The 20,880-nt window shown below is 51.5% G+C and overlaps 1 protein-coding gene across 1 annotated transcript in view; it reads right to left on the minus strand.

Annotated features, from left to right (window-relative positions):
* Positions 1–20,880, minus strand: part of NPHP4 (nephrocystin 4) — a 122,419-nt gene that overhangs the window by 20,196 nt on the left and 81,343 nt on the right. The window contains exons 12-18 of the mRNA XM_075993418.1: positions 19,201–19,262; positions 16,610–16,717; positions 14,842–14,990; positions 14,492–14,683; positions 13,873–14,060; positions 4,249–4,409; positions 1,089–1,269 (exon numbers count right to left, since the gene is read on the minus strand). Coding sequence (XP_075849533.1) covers positions 1,089–1,269; positions 4,249–4,409; positions 13,873–14,060; positions 14,492–14,683; positions 14,842–14,990; positions 16,610–16,717; positions 19,201–19,262 — 1,041 coding nt within the window. The remainder of the gene's footprint in view (positions 1–1,088; positions 1,270–4,248; positions 4,410–13,872; positions 14,061–14,491; positions 14,684–14,841; positions 14,991–16,609; positions 16,718–19,200; positions 19,263–20,880) is intronic.

Genomic DNA, 20,880 nt, shown 5'->3' on the forward strand with positions numbered 1-20,880 from the left:
CTCACATGTGGCTCATTTATTTCTCAGAACCTAATTGAGTTCTGCTGTTTCCATATTGTCTGTTTTCCAGGCTGCCTCGGATTTTACATTTGTAAACAAGCAGGCAGAAACCTCCAAGCAGACTTAATGAGCTGTGCGCCGCTCCCCCCTCTGCCGCGGCGGCTGCCAGCCCCGGTGCTGTCAGCACGGCGGATGTGGCCCACGGGGCCCTGGGGCTTAGAACCGGGCTGCGTTTGGAGGAATGGAAAATTCCCTAATAAAATGACAGAGTTTCTGAGTCCCTTCCAGACACAGCCCCAGAAATCTCAAGTGGCTTAGTTTTGTTGTGTTTTCAATTCTGCCCAGAAAAACCCCAAACCTTCCAGAGCACCCTCCAGGGAGAGTCAGTGGGTTGGCCACAGCCCTACAGGGTCCCATGATGTCCCTGCCCACCAGCCCACCAGCTGCCTCTGTGGAGGCCTCTGGGCTGCCCCAGGATGACCCTCCCGCACCACCCGGCTCGAACGCCTGCCCACCACTGGGGCGGCACGTGGGGTGGGGACGGGGACTCTGCCCGGCCTCTCTGGTGAGCAGCCCTGGGGACGCCGCCGACACAGGGTCACGGTGCTGGGCCAGGAGGAAACAGGCTTCTCCATCCTTCTCTCCTGAGCTGTACGAAAGTTCGGGAACACTGCTCTGCCCTCCATGATGAAACAGTTCCGTGGGCTGCTGCCCCAAATGAAAATCCCTGCTGGATGGAGCCAGTCACTTTATTCGAGGATTGTCACACAGAGATGCCCCACGGATAGCACCAAAAAACAAGATGCAGGCGAGCCTAAGATGACTCAGGACCTCAAATCAGGACCAGAAATCAGGAATACCAAACAACTGGTGCCAGGACAGACGCGGGGGCCGAGGACAGATGCTCAGCAGCCAAGCTCGTAAGGATTCTGCTGCTTTGCTACGAAGCATGTGGCCCCCATGACGTGGCCCCCATGACGTGGCCCCCATGACGTGGCCCCTGCCCTGAGGGAGCTTACAAGCTAGTGGGGGAGACAGGGGTCACCGGAGAATGGTGCAGAGCCAGGCACAGCTGGGGGGACTCTCACCCACGTTGGCCAAGGTCAGGTACAGCCGGCCCTTCACCACCGAGCGGACGCCGATGGGCTTGACGCTGCCGAACCCCGTCACGTCTCCGCTCACCGCCATGGTGTCCCACTCGTATTCAGTCCTCACCACCTCCAGCTCCTGCGAGATCTGCACGGCCGGCCGGCCCTGGCGGAGGAGGTGCTGTGGGGGAGAAACGCGTGCTCAGAAGCCGGAGTCCGCTCCGCGGCAGCCCTGCGGGCGGAAGCAGATCCCAGGCCACCAAGAAAGGCAGCTTCTTACAGGCAGGAGTCCTCATGGTTGGGGACTTTCTTGCAATTCTTAGGTGAAGCACAGCCCAATTTACCCAGTGAATAAACACCGCCAGGCTCGGGGACTCAAGGGCAGGCCTGGCAGCCGCCCGAGAGGAGCTGTCCCTCCTCAGGGGCGAGATGGGGAAGGAGGGCAGCAGAGCCACGTGGGGGGGAGCTGAGCCAGTGCTGGGACAGTGAGTGCTCCGGGGGAAACCTTCAGGGGAGGAGTCTGTGGGCAGAGAGGGCTGGGAAGGCAGGTCGGGCCATGGGCACAGGCACGGAGACCCCCAGGGGGCTAAGGCTGCAGGATGGCCCACAGTCCTCCCCCAGGGAGGGCACGGAGGACCTGAGAGGACCAGCTAGGGTGCTGGGCTGAGGCCAGGCTGTGAGGGTCTCTGTGCCAGGCCGTGGCTGTCAGAGCAGGAAAAGCCGAGCTCGGGACAGTGTCGGCAGGGCCTTCCCGACTGCGGTCTTTCCTGCTCATCACAGTGAATCCCTCGATGCTCTGCTTGTGGGACAGGCCTGGGTGACAATGGAAGCGCAGGCTGCTCCAGGACTAGCTGGGACATTCCTCACTGTGTGGCCTTGGGAAAGCCCTTGCTGTGCCTGAACTAGAGCTTCTTCAAACCTAAACAAAAGCGTGGGACCACACTGAGGTGCTGGCCTTTGCAATTCCCACTCTTCTCCTACAGGGCAGAAGAGCCTGTCCCCGGGAGACGCCCAGGCCGGAGCCTCCCTAGAGGGTCTGGGGCTTCCAGTCGCTCAGCCCCTGCTGGCTTAGCCGTGCTTGGCCGCACAGCCCACAGGAAGCGCACACACATGATGGCGCAGGAGCCTCAGCTGCTGTAACACGCGAAGACTGCTTTGGAGGATGGCCAACACATACAAGAAACAATATCCAGCCTCACTAGGAAGGAAAGAAATGCAAATAAAAACAAGGCATCGTTTCTCACCTACCAAAATGGGAGAGGTGCTTTTCTGAAAGGCCAACGCCATAAGGGCGTGTCTGGGAACTCAGGTGTCCTCGCCCCCGCGCGGCACGGGCCTTGCCGGGCGGACGGGCCGAGCCCCTGCCGGGCCCCAGCACCCGCAGCCCTCAGAACGCCACTGCTGGGACACGCCATTCGGGGAGAAAAAGCGTCAGGGTCAGAAACGGGCCAAAACCTCTACTTTGGTCATCATGGGGGGGGGGCGGGTCTGGGCCTCATTTTCTCCACTAGAAACAAGGATGACAACGGGACTGTCCCAAAGGGCTAGGCTGTGGGGTATGCCGAATGAGGCCCACGGCAGTCACCAGAAGCAACTGCTCTCGCTGGCCGCGGAGACAGTACGTTATTTTCACCATCCTTGGGAAATCAGCTAGAAGTCAGGTGTAAAATTAAACTTCAAGAGATCCGCTACAATGAAAAGGGAAAAGTCACTTGAATATCCAGCAACAGGGAAGATGCAAAACAAGGTGAAATGCACCCTGGTCTTGCAGAAAACAGACCTATCGAAGGATGAACAGAGCATCTCAGCCACGTCAGGATCTGGAGTCCCAGGGGACTGTCTTTCCCTACCTCGGTTTTCCATCTTGTCTACCTACGTTTTAAAGTTGAAAGACTTTATTTGAGAAAAATAAATTTTAATTTATCCAAGTCTGTGTCGACAAACATAGTGTTTAAGGGGCTCGTCATGTAAGTGACAAACCTAGTTAGTCCCTGCCCTCGGGGACATCAAGGCCAGGGTGGGGACAGACAAGCAATGGCCCAATAACCCAGCGGGAACAGAGGACCGGGCAGAGGCATCAGAGTCACAGCCCGCACCTGCTGCGTCCTCACCGCCTGCAGACCCCACCCCGAGTGCTCTACGCACACTGTGCCCCGACTTCCCCCACCCCAGGGGGCACATGCTCCTCACCATGAGGACGCTGAGTCATGGGCGCAGTCAGTGGGGCGGGAGGGAGGGAGGAGGAGGCAAAGCACCAGGGGAGGGGGAGCCCGGTGTCGGGGACCCCCAACCCCTGCACTCTGGGGATGTGGGGACACCCAGGAGCACATGGCAGGTGAAGGAGCAGAGGAGTGACAGGACGGGGTCTGCACTGCTCAGGGACCACGCGGCTGCTGGAGAGGGCAAGGCCAATAGCAGCGGGGGGCGGCGGTGCCTGGAGTCCAGAGGAAAGTAGCCAGGTGGGAGTAACAAAGTGGACGAACTGCAGAGACGCGGGAGCTCCATCCTCTCCCACCTCCACCCCGCAGGCGGGGAGGAAAACTCTCAGGACAGCATGTCCGCGAGTGCAAGTGGCTCCAGCCCTTGGCCCAGGCACTGCCATGGTAACTCTACACTGACCACCGGGGGTCCCCAGCACAGAAGGCTTCGGGAGAAAGCCCAGGGAAAAAGAGTGGATGAACGGATGGATTTAGGTTTCAGTACACGAGCAGACTGGGAAAGCACAATTAAAACAACAGGTTCTAATTTCAACTAGAATTGGGAAAGCACAGTTCACGTAACTGGTAACGGGAATCAGAGAACACTTCACCCCCAGTCACCCACGCCTCCCGTCGTTCCGTCTGGAAGGCCACCTCCAACGGGCCAGGCCCTCGGGGAGCTGACGTGACCACATTCAAAGGAACAAAAGGTAACATTACCAGGTTTTGGTACCTGAGTTTGATCCTAAGAGTTCACTGAGCAAAGTCCTAGCATTACAGAATTCAGACTCTGTGAAAAATCTTTTCCTTTCGAAAGGCAGAAGATGAGGCACTGGTCTTAATTGGTGAACTAAAGAGCTAAACCACAGTGCTGGACAGTGACGGCCACGCCCGGGCAGATGGCCTTGTCTCACGAGGGCCACCGCACGCTGGCCGTGCCTGTCCTGCGGGGAAGCCCCTACCTTCATCTGGACGGCGGCAGACCCGAGGAGAAGCAGGGAGTCCCCGTCCCAGACGTCCATCTGCAGCGTGTGCGTGGCCAGGTAGCGGAGGAACCAGCGCTGCTCGCCGGGCTTCAGGAACCCGGGGTCCACCATGTACTTCAGCTGGAAGCCGGGAGACCCTGTGCAAGAGAGGCCCCACGAGCCCAAAAGTAATTGGAGTCATTCGTCATCTTTACGCTGTGAAGAGATTTCTGCTCTGGTCATGATTACTAATTTCTGCTTCCATCATAGCCACAGTTAATAAACACATTAATCAAAAACATCATAAAACATCCAAATTAACAAAACGGAGACTCATGTTCAGGAGACTACATTTCTTTCCAACATATACAATGAACTCCCCCTGAAATGAGATTTATGGTCCTTGGCAAGTCCTTGTAAAACCGTCTGTGACGGGTGAGGGGCAATGCCCCGGCGAGGCTCGCGGGGAGTTTACCACTCCGGGCACACAGAGCCTCGGGACCAAGGCAGTCTGATCGCCGTCGGGACAGGGACACTCACACACGTGGCCGCAGCCCGGCCTGAGATCGGGCCTCGCACACGCTGTGCGGGGCCCAGGACCCCTCCTCGCCCAGCTCACGGGGACCCAGGAGGACCCCTAGGGGCTCCTCTCCTGGGGGAGGCTCCTGGCTCCCAGGCTGGCTGGGAGATGGGCACTGGGCCACCCCTGCCTTCACCTTCTCGAAGTGGCACGATCATTAATTCTAAACTGACGAAAATGCCACTGAAATCATCACTAGTTAAAGCCCAGGGAACAAACAGCATGCTGGGAAACATGTTCCAAACACCATTTTTTCCCTTTTCTACCAATAATGGTAACAACATTTACGAAGCCCCGGCGGCCGGCTGGAGCCGCCACACACCTGGGACGGCCACGGACTCACAGCCCACCTGCTCTCCTCAACACCAGGGCACAGTGCCGTTGGTGGAAGGAATGAGTGCAGTGGGTGGGGACAGGGGACACAGCCCGAAACAGGGGCCGCAGGGACCTGGAGCAGGCGTTGGCTGCGACGTGAGCTTAGAGGGGCATCTCACAGGGTGGACAGGGAGGTGAGGAATCAGTACAAAGACTGAGGAGGAGCTGGCAAGAATTATCACACAGTGACACAGAGTCCCCAGGTGTGGCTTCTCAGCGGTGACCAGACCAAGCACCTGCAGCCCCCGTCCTAGCCCTACAGGCCAGCTCTGAGGACTCCAGCAACTAGGCGGAGCTCAGGAGGCATCCACGCAGACGGGAGCCCCACAGCAGGTCTCGGAGGAGCAGCGGGCCCTGGAACAAAGACTCCGAGTGCCAAAGCCTGGGCTTGGGCACTGCCTGGCCACCAACATGGGCTGCAGCCGGGGGAGGCAGCAGCCCAGGCCCACCCTGACACTGGCCAGACCCCTGCAGGCGACTTCCCAAATGACACCCTGGGCCTCCCCGCACCCCTCCCTCAGCCTCTCCTACACCACAGACGCAGCCAAAGCTCTAGGTGCGCCCGAACGCAGCCTTCTCTCCAGCCAGCTCCATCGCCACCACCGCCGGCTGCCAGGTCCTTCCATACTACCATTAATTCACTCAGCAAACAAGGGCTGTGCCCCACCACGCGCTGGGCCCTGCACGGGGTAACATGGGAACAAGGACAGGCAGGGTCCCTACCCTTAAGCAGCTCAAGGTGTCTGGACCCAGAGCTGACAGTGTGCAAGCTGGGCTGGGGCGGAGGGTGGTTAGGGTTAGGTGACAACGTGACCAGATCAGGGGATGCCCAGATGCCCTGGCGAAGCTGTTTCTCGGCATGTCTGTGAGAGCACTTCTACAGGAGCCAGGCACGTAAGTCAGTGGACAGACAGAGGAAGACCCGTCCTCAGGATGGGGCACCACCCTACTGGCTGGGGACACAGCTAGGACCAAGCAGGCAGAAGAAAGGGGACATTCAGCTTGCTGGCTCCCCCCAACCTCTGGGCTCATGCCAGCAGCCTTCCAGGGGCTCTCAAGCCTTCGGCAGACTGGGGACCGCACTGTCGGCTTCCTTGGTTTTGCAGTTTTTGGACTTGCCTGAGCCACACTCCCGCCTTCCCTGGGAGCCACGTTACTGGTCCCTATCATTCCCCACTTGCAGACAGCCTACATGAGACTTCGCCTTTGTACCTGTAAAAGCCAACTCTCCTTGTTAAATTCCCTTTGATGTATATAAATATCCCACTGGTTCTGTCCCTCTAGAAAACCCTAGTACAGGGGGATGCTGGGCACAAGGGCCATCCCAGTCTGAGTAGTCACAGGCCTCTTAGACCAGGCCCCCCACTCTCCCCACTGCAGGCCCCTACCTGCCCACTCCTGTCCAGCTGACACAAACGGCTCCTCAGTGGCCATCCCTGCGGTCCAAGCTTGTCATAGTACAGTGCTGCCAAAGCACCTGCCTAGAGAACCCTGTGCTGTCTCCATCGAGCTCCAAAGTCTGTGACGGCACCAACCACGGCCTGAACAGGTGACAGACCCCGGGGGCAGTGGCACCTGCCTCCCCAAGCTTACTTCCCTCACCCCCCTCACAAACACCACGCCCCGCCTGGCTGGATCCTCACTGCTGCCTCAACTCAGCCCTACTCCCAGGTCCAAATCTGGGTGGAGGCTCTTCCTCGAGCTGGACGGCCTTCTTCCATCCCTCTTCTCAATCTCTGCCTTTCCTTCATGACTCACAAATACCTGCTGTTCTGTGCAAACATCCATAATTCCCTTAGATGATGGACACTTTAGAGTACTAACATCTATTCACAATGAATGTATAATAGCTATGAATATCTATGCACCAAATAACAAAGCAGAAATCTAGAGATTCAAGGAGAAATAGAAGAAAACACAATAATGACAGAAACTAACCACTTTCCATTCACCAGTAGATCCAGCGAGAAATAAGTAAGGATACAGAAGACCAGACAGCTAATCCCTAAAGTAGAGGGATGTGGATATATATTTTAACACTGTACCCTACTAACAGAGAGTACATCTCTTCAATTGTATTTGGAACATTAATAAAAACTGACCATATATTAGGCCACAAAAAACCTAAAGCACACTCCGTGAAGTAGAATAATACAAATAATATTCTCTAATCACAATGCAATAAACTTGAAATAACAAATTTTTTACAAGACAAATTCATAACTTACAAATAGCTTTATATCAAGTAAGAAAATCAAAAAAGGTTTTCTAGAAACAACAAAAATGAAAACACTACTTATCAGTAACAACAAACATAATGATAATCAAAGGATAATTCATAGCCTTGGATATTATATGCCCATAAAAACAAAAGAAGATAAAAGAATTAAGCAACTCAAGAAAGTTAGAAAAATAACAATAAAGTATACCAAAAAAGAAAGGAGAAAGAAGAAAATAGTAGGGATGAACACAAAAGTTCATGTATTAGAAAACAAGAAAATAGCAAAACCCATATGAGATAAACTTTAAAACTCTTCAGAAAGACACAAAAGTGGAAATGAACAAATGAAAAGCACTTTGTCCTTGGATAGGACATCTAGCATTTATGTGTGAATTCTCCCTGTGTTGATCTCTAAATGTAACAGAATCCCAACAAAAGTACATATAAGTCTCCAAGGAAAACTAAATAAGGAAGAAAATCCAGAAAAACCTGGTAAGAAAGAGCAATGGGACAAGGCTTCCTCATTGGGAATCAAAGCAACTATAACATCTCTGATTGAACCGTGTGGTCACAGGGACAGACAGACACAATCTAATGCTAGGACAGATCCAGCCATGAGCTAAGGATGTTTTTATGTTTTTAAAGGGTTATAAACAAAAAGAAGAAAATGCAACAGAGACCACATGCGGCCCAGAAAGCCAAAAGATTTCCTATCTGGCCCTTAACAGAAAACAATCTGCCAACTTCTAGTCTAATGAAACAAAATAAAAAATCCAGACATAAACCCAAGTATATAAAAGTGGTTGGAATGTGACAAGGGTGGCACTCAAGTCACTAGGGAAAAGATGGACTTCATACCAAATGGCATTGGGTCAACTGGACAGATCTGAAAAAGGGATAAAGCTGGATCCCATGACACAGCAGGACAAACTGCAAATAGACCAGAAACGTAAACACAGAGAATGAAACCCACAAGTCCTGGAAGGACAGGTGCCTAAGGCTCTCTTCCAAGTGGGAGGGAAGGAAGCCATTCCACCTATGACTCAAGAATCTAGAAGCAATAAAAGACTGATACATTAGATTACATAAAAATAACTTTCACGTGGCAAAATCCACCATAAGCAAGTAAAAAGACAAATGACAAAGCACAAAAACACATTTGCAATTTAAATCACAAAGGTTAATCTCCCTGATAAATAAAGAGCTCCCAAAGCAGAGGACAAAACAGACTAAAAACCTGATAGAAAAAGATGGAAAAAGATATGAATACAAGTTTGCAGAAAAAGAAGAATATAAAAGATGCTCAACTTTACTCATTATAAGAGAAATGCAAACTAAAACTTCACTAAGATAGATTTCACATCTATCAGACTGCAATCCCAAAGTTTAATAACCCATTTTGGGGACTGGGCACAAAGAGAACAGGCATCCTCCGGATTGTGTGGAGCACGGAGGAGGACCCCCAGATGGAGGGGTGCCTGGCAGTGTCTGTTGGCACTGCTGAAGGCTGGACTCTGTCATCTCACTTCTAGACCCAGAAGCACAAGGTTATTCAGTGCTGCATTATTTGCTATAGCAAAATACTGGAAATGACCCAAACATCCATCAGCGGGAGGTTGGTTGAATAACGACAGAACAGGCGCCCGGCAGAGCACTGCACAACTACAGGAAGGAATATGGATGACTTCCGCATGGCGTGAAGTTAGGATGTGATATTAACTGAAAAACAACAAAATGCATCTGGGATGCTACCTAGCAAATAAGGAAAGAAATGGAAACAAAATATATGTATTTGCTTATTTTTGAAAAAAACAAATAAAAACACTAGAAGGATAAACCAAAAACTACTGCTAGGAAGGCAGGGCGCCCTCAGCGTACAAGGGACCCTAGCCTCACGTTCGAAACTGTGTAAATATTCCAAAAAATTAAATCAAAAAGGAAGGAAAGCAAACATAAAATTGAAAACAAATGAAAGCAAATGAATTGTACTGAACATCAAATTGGTAACATAATCCCCAGGGGAAATTATTTTGAGGGCTTCTGTCACATTAAACCAACTAGGCACCCTCGGCAGGATAGAACCTAAGACAGAAAGCCCTGCAAAGACCCGAACTTCACTGGTATGTTCATTATTAATGTTCACATTAGTGGTGTAATTTTTGAAATATCATATAAATTGTAAAGTTAAATAAATGAGAATCACATCTTTCTGTATAAGGGAGATACAAATGAAATCAGGAAAACTAGCCCAAAACTCTACATCTTTATTAGAAATATCAATACGAACTCATTTTTTAATACATGTTCCAAGCTCTTTCAGGGAAAGGCTTCAAAGCAAGGAGCCCCAGGATCAAAGCAGCCCAGAGCCAGGTGGCTGAAAAGCCTTCTGTGCTCAGGAGGGCCCGGCTCCTCAAAGGAGTGCAAGGCCAGCCCGGGACATGGCACCATCCCAGAGGCACGGACATGCCCACCTGAAGGGCTCCCACTGGCCAGACAAGGGCAGGTTTGTGCAATGAAAAGTAATAATGACGAATGTAACACGATACATCAATAACAATCCAAGAGATCACAGTGATAATCAAAACAACAAAAACCCAGCCCTCTAAAGCCCCAATTGCCACTGCTAGAGTAACCATCCCACAAACTTCTTACTCTGAAAAGCGGCAGTGAAACGAGAAGTATTCAACCTATGTCCTCTCTTTTTGGAGGAATTATATTTAGTCCACCCTAGTTGATAAGGGACACTTCTTTTTTAATAGAAGAACGTCAGCTAATAAGGAAAGAGCAAATGATGGAAAAATTAGCATTTCGAAAACTCAATTAACTGACCCACCCAAGCCCAGCCAGGGTGTCACACAGGGGGTAGAAGCGAACAGATACTCACAGCAGCCAAAGGGCCCTGAGAATTCCTCACTAAGTGACCAAATTAGTGCATCTCCTAAGTTTTGATATGCAAGGTTATTTTGTCATTCAGCTTCAAATTTCTTCATTGACCCATGGAATAATCAGAAGGAATTTTTAAATTCCAAAAAGGCAGCAGCCTGGAGTGTTTATGAGGAAGGGAGTGACTGGCTTCTGATCTTGTGGCATTATGGCCAGAGAATGCCATAAAATTGATTTGATATTGGTCCTCTTGGCATAGAGTGACACATAAGAATGATCAGTTCTTATAAGTTTCAGGGTATGCTTAAAAATAAGGCATATTCTCTAAATTGGATATACAGGTTTTCTAAAATCACCTTTTTAAATTGTATTTTATAACTTCCTCATTAATTTGTTTCTGCTTGATCTATCAATTTACAGAAATTGATCACCTCCTATGACTGTGGGTTTGTCAACTTCTCCTTATAAGTTCATCAAGTTGTCCTTTATATTTTGAGGCTATGTATGTTAGAAGTTCACAGATTCAGAATTATTTATTTTCCTAGTGAATTATTTTCTTGGTTATTATTTAATGGCCTTTATCCCTAGCACTACATTTGCCTTTTGGCTCTTTTGTCTCATACTAATGTTGAACTACTTCCATTTGGGGTCAATATTTTAACATAACTTTTCCCACCTTTCACTTTCCACCTCCTCAAGAGGCAACAGTGGTTCAGACCCCAGCTCAGTCCCTTACGAGCAAAGATGGGAAAACTGACCATCCATAAACATAAAAACATGTCAAGTATGTTTTTAACCACTGTAGTTTAAATCCATTAGTCTACAATGACACTAGGAGACAAAGAAAAAGTCATTGGTTCCCAGCCTAGAAGTGTGCCGGGGAAACACGGCAATATTTTGTAAATTAGCAAATAAAGGGGGAAGAAGCAAGTATTATTCTGACTTTCTTACATGAACTGCACCTCAAGGTAACCAAATATTAGGTCATTAAATAGCAAGTGTCCGATTTTGAATCAAAAGCTTAGTTGCTATATCTCCAACAAGCAGCAGTACAATTAATCAAAGTATGCACCTAAACTATCGACACAGTTTTGCCATCTTAACAGTAGCTTGTTTATGCAGCAGCAAAGAAGCCTGGAGAGAGAGTGGCAATGAAATCTCGAAAGGCGTTTTCCACAGCTTGTTGAGAACTGAATGTTTTTCCATGCAAGAAGTGGTCCAAAGCCTGGAAGAAATGGTAGTCAGTTGGTGCAAGGTCTGGTAAATACAGTGGACAACACAGAGTTTCCAAGTCCAGCTGCTGTAGTTTGAGCAGCGTTGTTTGCGTGGCATGTGGTCGAGCGTTGTCTTGCAAGAGGATTGGCCTGTCTCTACTGACCAATCTCGGCTGCTTATTCGAAAGCATCTCATCATGTTGTCCAACTGGTTGCAGGAGACATCAACTGTAATCGACTGACCAGGTTTCATGAAGCTGTAGTGGATAATACTAGAGCTGGACCACCAAACGGACATCATTAGCTTCTGGGGATGAATATTTGGTTTTGGACAGTGTTTCAGCACTTCATCTTTATCCAACCATTGTGCTGAAGGCTTGCAATTATCAAAAAAGAATCCATGTTTCATCACATGTAACAATACAGTGTAGAAATGGTTTCTCTTTATGTCATGACAGCAAAGGCAAGCTTCCAGACAATTTCTCTTCTGATGCTCGTTTAATTCACATGGAACCCATCCATCCAGCTTCTTTACCTTGCCAATTTGTTTCAAATGGTCCAATATTGTTGGAATAGTAACGTCAAAAACCTTGCTGCTAATTCACACATAGGTTGAGAAGGATTCGCTTCCACTACAGCTCTCAGCTCGTCATCATCCACCTTGGTCTCAGGTCACCCACGTGACTCGTTTTCAAGATGAAAATGACCAGAATGGAACTTCTCAAACCACCGACATACTGTGCGTTCATTAGCCACATCCTTCCCAAACATTGTGTTGATATTTTGAGCTGTCTGCGCTGCACTGGTTCCACAACGGAACTCATATTTGAAAATAACATGAATTTTTGACTCATCCATGGTTTCATAAAAATTGCTCTAAAAAAACTTTGAAAGAGAATCATAAGCCAAACCATGCATTTGAAAGAATGAGGATGTACCTCCACAATAAAAACAAAACAAGAAGTGTCAAAGTGAAATGTCAGAGACATCAACTGTCAAACTCGTACTTAAGAAAATCGGGGGGGGGGGACATGGGCATTTATTGAAACCTTAAAATCTGTACCCCCATTATATGCCGAAATAAAAAAAAAAATGATTAACAGAAAAAAAAAAAAGAAAGAAAATCGGACGTTTCATACTTAATAACCTTTGCTTTGCTAGTTGATGAGAGGCGTTTCTGGTTACGGAAGTATTCCAGCTGACAAAGGCAGAAGTTGAATGTCACCACTGTGCCACCTCAAATGAAACGGTACCAGTGGCCACCGACATACACAGAAAGGAGCAAGCAGACATTAGGGTATAGCACAGACAGTACAGTATCACGAGACACAAAAAAATTCTCACCAAAACCAAAAAACACGCACCTGATCACACAGCTAGATCTATATGCCAATCCGCAGGAAAAGAGGAGATAAAGGAACACCTTAAACATCGCCCCAGGATACAAAAACAAAACCCAGACTACAGGACAGACATTCTACATGACAATGTAGCTTCTCCAACAAATACATTAAAAAGAAAAAGCAGGCCGGGCTCAGTGGCTCACACCTGTAATCCTAGCACTCTGGGAGGCCGAGGCAGGCGGATTGCTCAAGGTCAGGAGTTCAAAACCAGCCTGAGCAAGAGCGAGACCCCGTCTCTACCATAAAAATAGAAAGAAATTAATTGGCCAACTAATATATATATATACAAAAATCAGCAGGGCATGGTGGCGCATGCCTGTAGTCCCAGCTACTCGGGAGGCTGAGGCAGGAGGATCGCTTGAGCCCAGGAGTTTGAGGTTGCTGTGAGCTAGGCTGATGCCATGGCACTCACTCTAGCCTAGGCAAGAAAGCGAGACTCTGTCTCCAAAAAAAAAAAAAAGAAAAGAAAAAGCAGAGACTAGGGATGGGGCAGCAACTACGCAGAAAGACTATATAAGGAGACCTAAAATTCACACTATTCCATTATCACGTAAGGACCTTATTTCTGAACTATTAAAAGAAATGTATTAAGTTACTAGAGAACTTTTCACATTGGCTAGATGTTGTATTGATATTAAGAATTACTAGTTTCTTGGTAGGATATTATAGAGGTTATGTTTTTCAAAAAAGGATCCTTAGCTTTTAGGTTTACATAAGGAAATATTTATAGACGAAATTATATAATGTCTGGGATTTGCCTGGTTTGGGGGAGGAAACTGGGATGGGGAATAGGTGATCGCTGTTCGGGCTGCGTGCTTGGTGCCCTGGTTCATCACACTGGTCTCTCGAATTCCTCACGACACAATTTTTAGTAATAAAATGTTCAATTTACGCACAAAGCTCAGTGCAGGATGTCTCGTCTTCGCCACGTGCATGGGCACTTACCAGCGTCAAAGGCGCCGTCTTTGTGGATGGGAACGAGGACGTGGGACAGGGAGCCAGAGCTGGTCTTCCCAGTCTCGTCCAGCTTGACCAGCTGCAGCCGTGGCGTTGTCGCGGGCGGGAAGCGGTAGAACTGGAAGGTGAAATACACAGTCTTTGGCCATGACGTTCCTCGGGAGTCCTGGGCCACTCTGAATCCAACAACAGCTTTGAATTAATCGAGTATCCACGGCAGGACCCTGGGGTCTCTGTTGCGCACTCACGCAGGGGGACAGTCCAGGCCCCGCAGTCGCCAGGGCAACGGTAAAGAGGCTGCCACAGTCACCAACGTGAACAGCTTTGCTGTGCCCTTAGGCGACATTAATACCCGTGAACTGGGCCCCACACAGTCCACATTTTAACTGAGGAGCACAGAAGATCGGGCAAAGCAGTTTTGACAGCAATTAGAATGGCTTTGGGTGGGGCCTGGCCAAAATACAACACAAGCAGACGGCCCCCCTTCATCCCGTGAGACCTGCACAGAGAGAGTCCTGCCGGGTCAGAACCACATCAGAGCTCCTCTTCAACAGAGGAAACGTGAAAGCCAGACGGAGTAGCAAAGACAGAATAGTCAAGAATTTACCTGCTGAAGGCAAGAAACTGCAGCACTATTTCGTTGCCTTGTAGACAATCCGATTCCTCCTTCTGGGGGTCAAACACCACCGGATCCGTAGGATTCACAGCTTCGGCTGGCTGCTGACTGGCATCGAGAATCTCGGGGAAGCCGGAGGACTGCAGCAGCGCCATGGAGGCTCTGGAGAGCTGGCTTCCCGAACTGAAACGGAGAGGCCCTCAGCCAGCCTCCGGGGCGGGCAGCAGAGGCGGCGGGGCCTGCCAGCGTGCCGCTCTGTGCAAAGCCCGCTGCCCGGGGAGCCCCGCGGTCTGACCGCACAGCACGCGCCTGGCCCAGGCCCTCCCACGGCCACACCTCACCTCCTGGTCTGGGCTCCCACGACGATGGGGGCGTGCAAAGGCGTGAACGGCAGCTCCTGTAACTGGTCGGCGACCGATGTTTCCAGGACCACGGGAGCCTGCCTCAGGTCTGCCTCCAGGTGGGAGACGCTGCCCTCCAGCGGGGTTGCCTGCAGGACAAAATCCGGACCTGTGACAACCGACAGTGCTCGTGTCCCAGGGCATCATCGGTGAGCTGCCTCTGCAGGGCTGCCAGCTCTAGCAAACAAAAATACAGGATGCTCAGTGACATGTTAACTTCAGGTAAACGATGAATAATTTTAGTGTGAGTATGTTCCACGCAGTATTTGGAACATACTTATGATAAAACATTACTTGTTTACCTGAAATTCAAGTTTTACGGGTAACCCGTACGCCACGTGGCAACCTGGCTTGTGAGTCCAGAGGCCACGAGGAAGGGATCGCCAACCTCATGGGCAATGCTGAGCCATGGGGCATGTCTGATGGCTGAGATGATAAATTAATATCAAAACATACTTGCGGAACAGAAAGACAAAACTTCCCCAACACTCAGAGATGAGCAGCATACGGAGGCCCCGCCTGCTGAGTTCGGACGTTTCTCTCATTCCCGCGTCCCCGGAACATTCCAGTCATTCCTCCTTCCACCCCCTCCACGGCAGAAGGCCCATGTCTCGAAGGCGAGCTTGTCTGGGACTCAGGACTGCTCCCTTTCAAGCTTGGTGCCCCAGCTTTCTGTTCCAGTTCAAAGGGACACCACGTAACTGGAGGCCACCCCCACACCGTGTCTCAGGTGCCAGGGACAAAAAGGCAGGCAAGCTCTTCACAAATACATGACGAGACCCAGACATGACAGACACATGGTGCCATGAGTGTTTTCAATGCGCAAGTAGGGCCAGGCACGGTGGCTCACACCTGTAATCCCAGCACTTTGGAAGGCCGAGGAGGGAGGATCAATTGAGGGCAGGAGTTCAAGACCAGCCTGGGCAACTTAGCAAGGGGACCTTGTCTATATAAAAAATTAGCCAGCATGGGGCTACCTGCCTGTACAGTCCCAGCCACTTGGGAGGCTAAGGTGGGAGGATCGCTTGACCTCAGGAGTTTGAGGTTACAATGAGCTATGATCGCACTGCTGCACTCCAGCCTGGGCAACAGAGTGAGACCCTGTCTCCAGAAAAAAAAATGTTTTTTAATAAAAAAAACAATGAGTGAGTAAAAGGAACTATTTTTCCTCAACACATGTCCAGTTAAGAATGGGGGTGCAGTTTGCAGGTGAGAAAGCCAGCTTCTGAGACCAGACTCCATATGAATACCCAAGGTCGGTGGCAACACGGGACTATCGGGCCATTAGCTCAGCCTGCACCCAGGACGCGGCTCCGCTCGCCCCCCTTCAGCAGCTGGTGGTGAGGAGCGTCCTGGGGGCCGGGGGCTTGCCCGGGCCCTGTTCATAGCTCTGCGCAGCCTCTCCGGTACAGAGAACTCGGGGCAGCTGAACGTGGTTTTTTTTCAGGTAGACCAAAATCAAAATGAACCACTGTGGCAAGAAGAACTCACAGGCCACATTCTTCCTTGGGCTCCGGAGACAGAATGATGGCAATGACCTGGGGCACAAAGGTAAGCAGCGCCCCACCCCCAGCCCCACCCCATCCCTACCGCCACATCTCAGAGCCCACCCAGGCTCCACCACCTGACCGAGGACCAGCGCCGCTGGAGAGATCAAAGACCTCCACACAAGTCAGGAGTGGTGGAGCAGGAGGCGCGGTGCACTTACTGCGGGGGCTGGGGCGGGCTGAGAGCCGTCCGGCTGCTGGGAAGCGGGTCTGGCTGCGCGGCGCTGAGCCGGGGTCGGCGGGGAAGCCGCCAGCTGGGAAAGCGACAGCTGGAAGGGAGAGAGAGCTTGGGTGAGATGTCAGTCCACAAAGCCCCCCAGACGTGCTGGCCCAAACCGAGCCTAGCTCTGGACCCAGCCACACAAGGGAGTGACATCATTAGTCTTCCGGCCACCTGCCGCTCTGGAACCTAGAACCGCTTCTAAATTTCCTTTAATTACAGAGATGTGATTCTGTGATCTCTCCCAGATCATAGTAATTTAATAAAAATATTACTAACATGGAAAAGCACACACGGAAGGGAGCACCCAGATGCCACGTGCCTCTCAACGGGGGGGGCACAGCGTGACGTGCACAGAGTTACACACCACGTACTCTTTCCAGAAACGTTTCACTCGAGTCCGATCAACTTCCAGTTTTTAGGAAACATAAAAGAACATGTTAAGCGGCACCATGAGAAACCATTAGGCAAGACCAGAGCTAGCCCAGTATTTCAGTCAAACAGATGACAAAAAGGAAAAAAGAACTGGAAGAGAGCAGTAGGATTCTTAAAGATCAAAAAAGACAAAACCTATTGTGAAGACGGATCTTATTTGAATCTCTGAACAGAACAGTTACATCTTTTGGTCACGACTGGATTGAATATGGCCTGGGCCTGTGACAGTAAGAAGTCATCATCCGTGTCTGGCGTGGTCACAGCACTGTGACCACGCGGAGAAATGCCCTTGTTTTTCTAAGATTACAGAATTAAGGGGTGAAATGAGTCAGTAAATTACTTTAGAATAATTAACGCAAATGTATTAAAACGTGCATGGCAAAATGTTGTGTTTCCTTGTGTCTTCGAAAGTTTTCTTAATAAAAATTTGCAAAGTCAAAAAAAAAAAAAAACTCGCCAATGAAAAGCAAGTAGGAAGGGGAACGATTCTCAGGCTATGGGGGTGGAATGGCCTCTGACCTCTCTGGGTCTCACTTCCATCCCTGGACCGACTATCTCCAAGGCCCCTTGGGTCCCGCCGCCCTGTGTGTGCCTATCAAGTGCGCCTCCCCAGGAGGCGAGGACCTCACTGGCGGCCAGCACAGGCTCCCGACAGACAGACAGCGGGACGGAATGCGCACGCTGCCACCTCGGTACTGCGTGACCTCAGGCAAGTCGGCGAGCCTCTCTTTGCCTGCCTCCTCGCCTGTAAAATGGGGATAATAACAGTACCTGAACTGCCGGACTGTTGTGAGAATTAAATCAGAACTCATGCCAAGGGCTTGGCGTGCTACCTGGCATACGATACAGTGAGCTTCCACAAATGCTGCAAAAATCTGGACAGCGAATGCTGCTGCAAAAAGGCCGCTGCGGAAGGACGGGGCCCCAGTCTACTGAAGACACGTATGTCAGACCTGGACTCGTTTTCCAACATACACAGCCACTTGGGATGTTCACTGTCAGCAACGACAGTCGGCCCAGAGCAGGTGCTGGCGCGGAGAAGGACTCAATATACGAAGAGGTGCTGAGACACGGATGGGGTGGGGGAGTCACGGGGACCCTGGCAGCACCTTCAGGGAGAAGAGAAGATCTGCCCCCAGACCCAGGGCGTCACGGAATCTGGCACCAGGGAACATGCCGGATTGGGCTGGCAGGGGAGCCTGGGAGATGTCCACAGACAGGCGCTTTTAGGTGAATATAATATCCACTTGTGATCCAGTTTCCAAGCTGCACGCTACACATTAAAGCTGCTTCCTAGAGACAGCCTTAGATACCGCATGATCCAACTTTTCTAGAAAGTGGACTTCCAGGCTGACATTGGCAGGCAGAGCCACCAGGAGGCGAGAGCCAACTCTGACCTTGCCCACAGTCACGCAGCTAGAGCCCGCCTGGAGCCACAGGTGAGGGCCTCGGGCAGCTCAGGATTCCAGAGGGGGCCAAGAGGGGCACAGCACAGCCACTGGCCAGCCACAGCCAAGCCGGAAAGTCTTCCTCAGGAAATTCCAGCACCACAGAGAGGTTTGCTCTCTGACATGCACCTGTCACCATGTCTCGTCTCTTTCAGCTGTGGCCCTGTCTCCACAGCACCAGCTGCTCAGCACGGGGGCCAGCTGTGCCTGGCGGCCGGCTGCTCTGGGCACCGGTGGCTGCCAGGTGCCCTCTCCTGGCAGTCTGTCTGAGAGAGCAAAGGGGTTAACTGCACACCTTGGGGGCTCTTGGAAAAAAACAAAGGCTGTTCAGTCCTGAAAGAGTCGCAACTATTGGACAAAACTGCCAGGGTGGTGCTGAAACACGCCTCAGACAGCAACCTGGGGCCACCACCAACAGCAGGGCACTGCCCCCACAGCTGGCGCTGTGAGTTGGCGTGGCAGGGACAGGCTGTGTGGACAGGACAGGGAACTAACATGTCTCCCCACCCAGCAAGTCCCTCCCTGGCCACACAGAAGCAAAGAGGAGGGCAACTGTGCTTAAAGACGCAAAGGGTATTTTCATGTGCCCAGAACTTTCAAGGACTTTCCTCTGGAATTCTGAAATAGGCCCTGCTGGGCCGGGACTTACCCCTGGTCCCACGGGTGACTCCTGGACGGCAGCAAGACCCTGGGGCGCTGACGCTGGCGGGCCTAGGAGGAAGCACAGGGGGCGTTGGTGGGGTCCATCAGCCTCTGCAGGGCGCCCCGAGCCCCAGTGCAGTCGGGTCTTCACACGTTTCTCCACCTCGTCCGTAGCTGGGGCCCAGCCGGCAGTCGGCAAGGGTGCAGCCCTTGGCGTGTATAAAATGAGAGGAACATCGGCTTCTCCGAGTCACCTGGAAGAGTGGATCCTGAGCTACTTCTGCCGGTGAGGACTCGTGGCCTCCTCGCTCCGCACAGCCTCACTGCGTCTGGGTCCTGCCGTCTCACTGAGCCTGGGCCTTACTGGGATGGGAAATTCTTCAGCCACTTAAATCCTCTACCTTGCTTTTCGGTCATCTCATCAGCTCACACGGCCCAGCCCGGGAAGAGCTGGGGTCTGGCGTCTGCCTCGTCTAGTGGTTCCCCAGCCCAGGCCGACTTGCTGTTTTGTTGAATAAGAAACTTTGGAGCAGACACTGCCGGCCGGGTCCGCAGCCCACGAATGCCCACTAACTCAGCCTGTCCCCAAGTCCTGCCTAATCTAGGCGCAGGCGTGGCAGAACTGAGAGGCCCACCAGGAAGAGGTGAGGCCAGCCCTTTACATGGGCCCCCTGGAGCAAGAGGCTGAGAACAGCCTTTGACCCAGATGACAAGGGATCGAGTTGACTCCACCAACTGGCGTCACCTATACCCCCCAGCCCAGTGGCAGCACGGTAGCCCAGAGGGGTTGCTGGCTTTGTCTGGGCCACTTTCATGCCCCCTTCCCCGGGCCACATGGACCTGAGACATCCGCAGCCATCTACCATCTTCCGGTCATTCCAGCACTGCCATCTGCCCCCACGTGCCATGGACACACCCTCCAGTCAATAGCAGGGGCTGCCCCAGCTAAACCCATGCTGCGCTGACGGCCACCTTCGCCCACCTGGAGGCCCAGCACAGGGTGTGAGCCCTGGGCACTCCTAGTGGGGTGACCTGCCTGTCTTCCCTGAGGCCACAGCCCCAACCTCCAACCCTCACGTCCACGCCCTGTTTGGCTCAGTCCCCTTCATGGCAACAGGACGCTGTCTACTGCAGTAGACCCCACCCCCACTGGACTTCCATGATAACCTGGACGTCCTAAGAAACTGGGTCTCCCCCCACGGCCCTGCCCGCCTCTGTCACCCTCACACGGCCCCCAGGCTCGCCCATGTCCCTGCTCCCGGCTGTCTGCCCTGGACCCCCCTCCCTCCCCTGTGGCCTCTGCAGCCAGAGTCCCTGCACGGCCCATGTTTGCCATGAATGTCAAGCAAAGGAATCTCTCACACGACCTGGAATCCCAAATCCACATGGCACACAGCACAGGGCAGGCATTCAGTACCTGCCAATCACATGAGTAACCCAGATATCCATGATTTCAAATCCTATGTGCTCTGGATAGAGAATACCCACCCACTTCTCGTTCTAATCTGAATCACAAAAAGACAAAAATGCCAACAGAAAAGGCTGTCTACCAAGGAGGAACTGGATCCATGAAGCACCACCCCAAACCCCATGCCGCTGTAACCACCAGAGCAGCACGCCACCCAGGCCTCTTCCAGCTGCTTCCAGAATCCACCTGACAACTGCAGGTCCTTCCCGGCTGAGGGAT

This window comes from Microcebus murinus, chromosome 2, assembly GCF_040939455.1.
Source record: "Microcebus murinus isolate Inina chromosome 2, M.murinus_Inina_mat1.0, whole genome shotgun sequence".
Lineage (NCBI taxonomy): Eukaryota > Metazoa > Chordata > Mammalia > Primates > Cheirogaleidae > Microcebus > Microcebus murinus.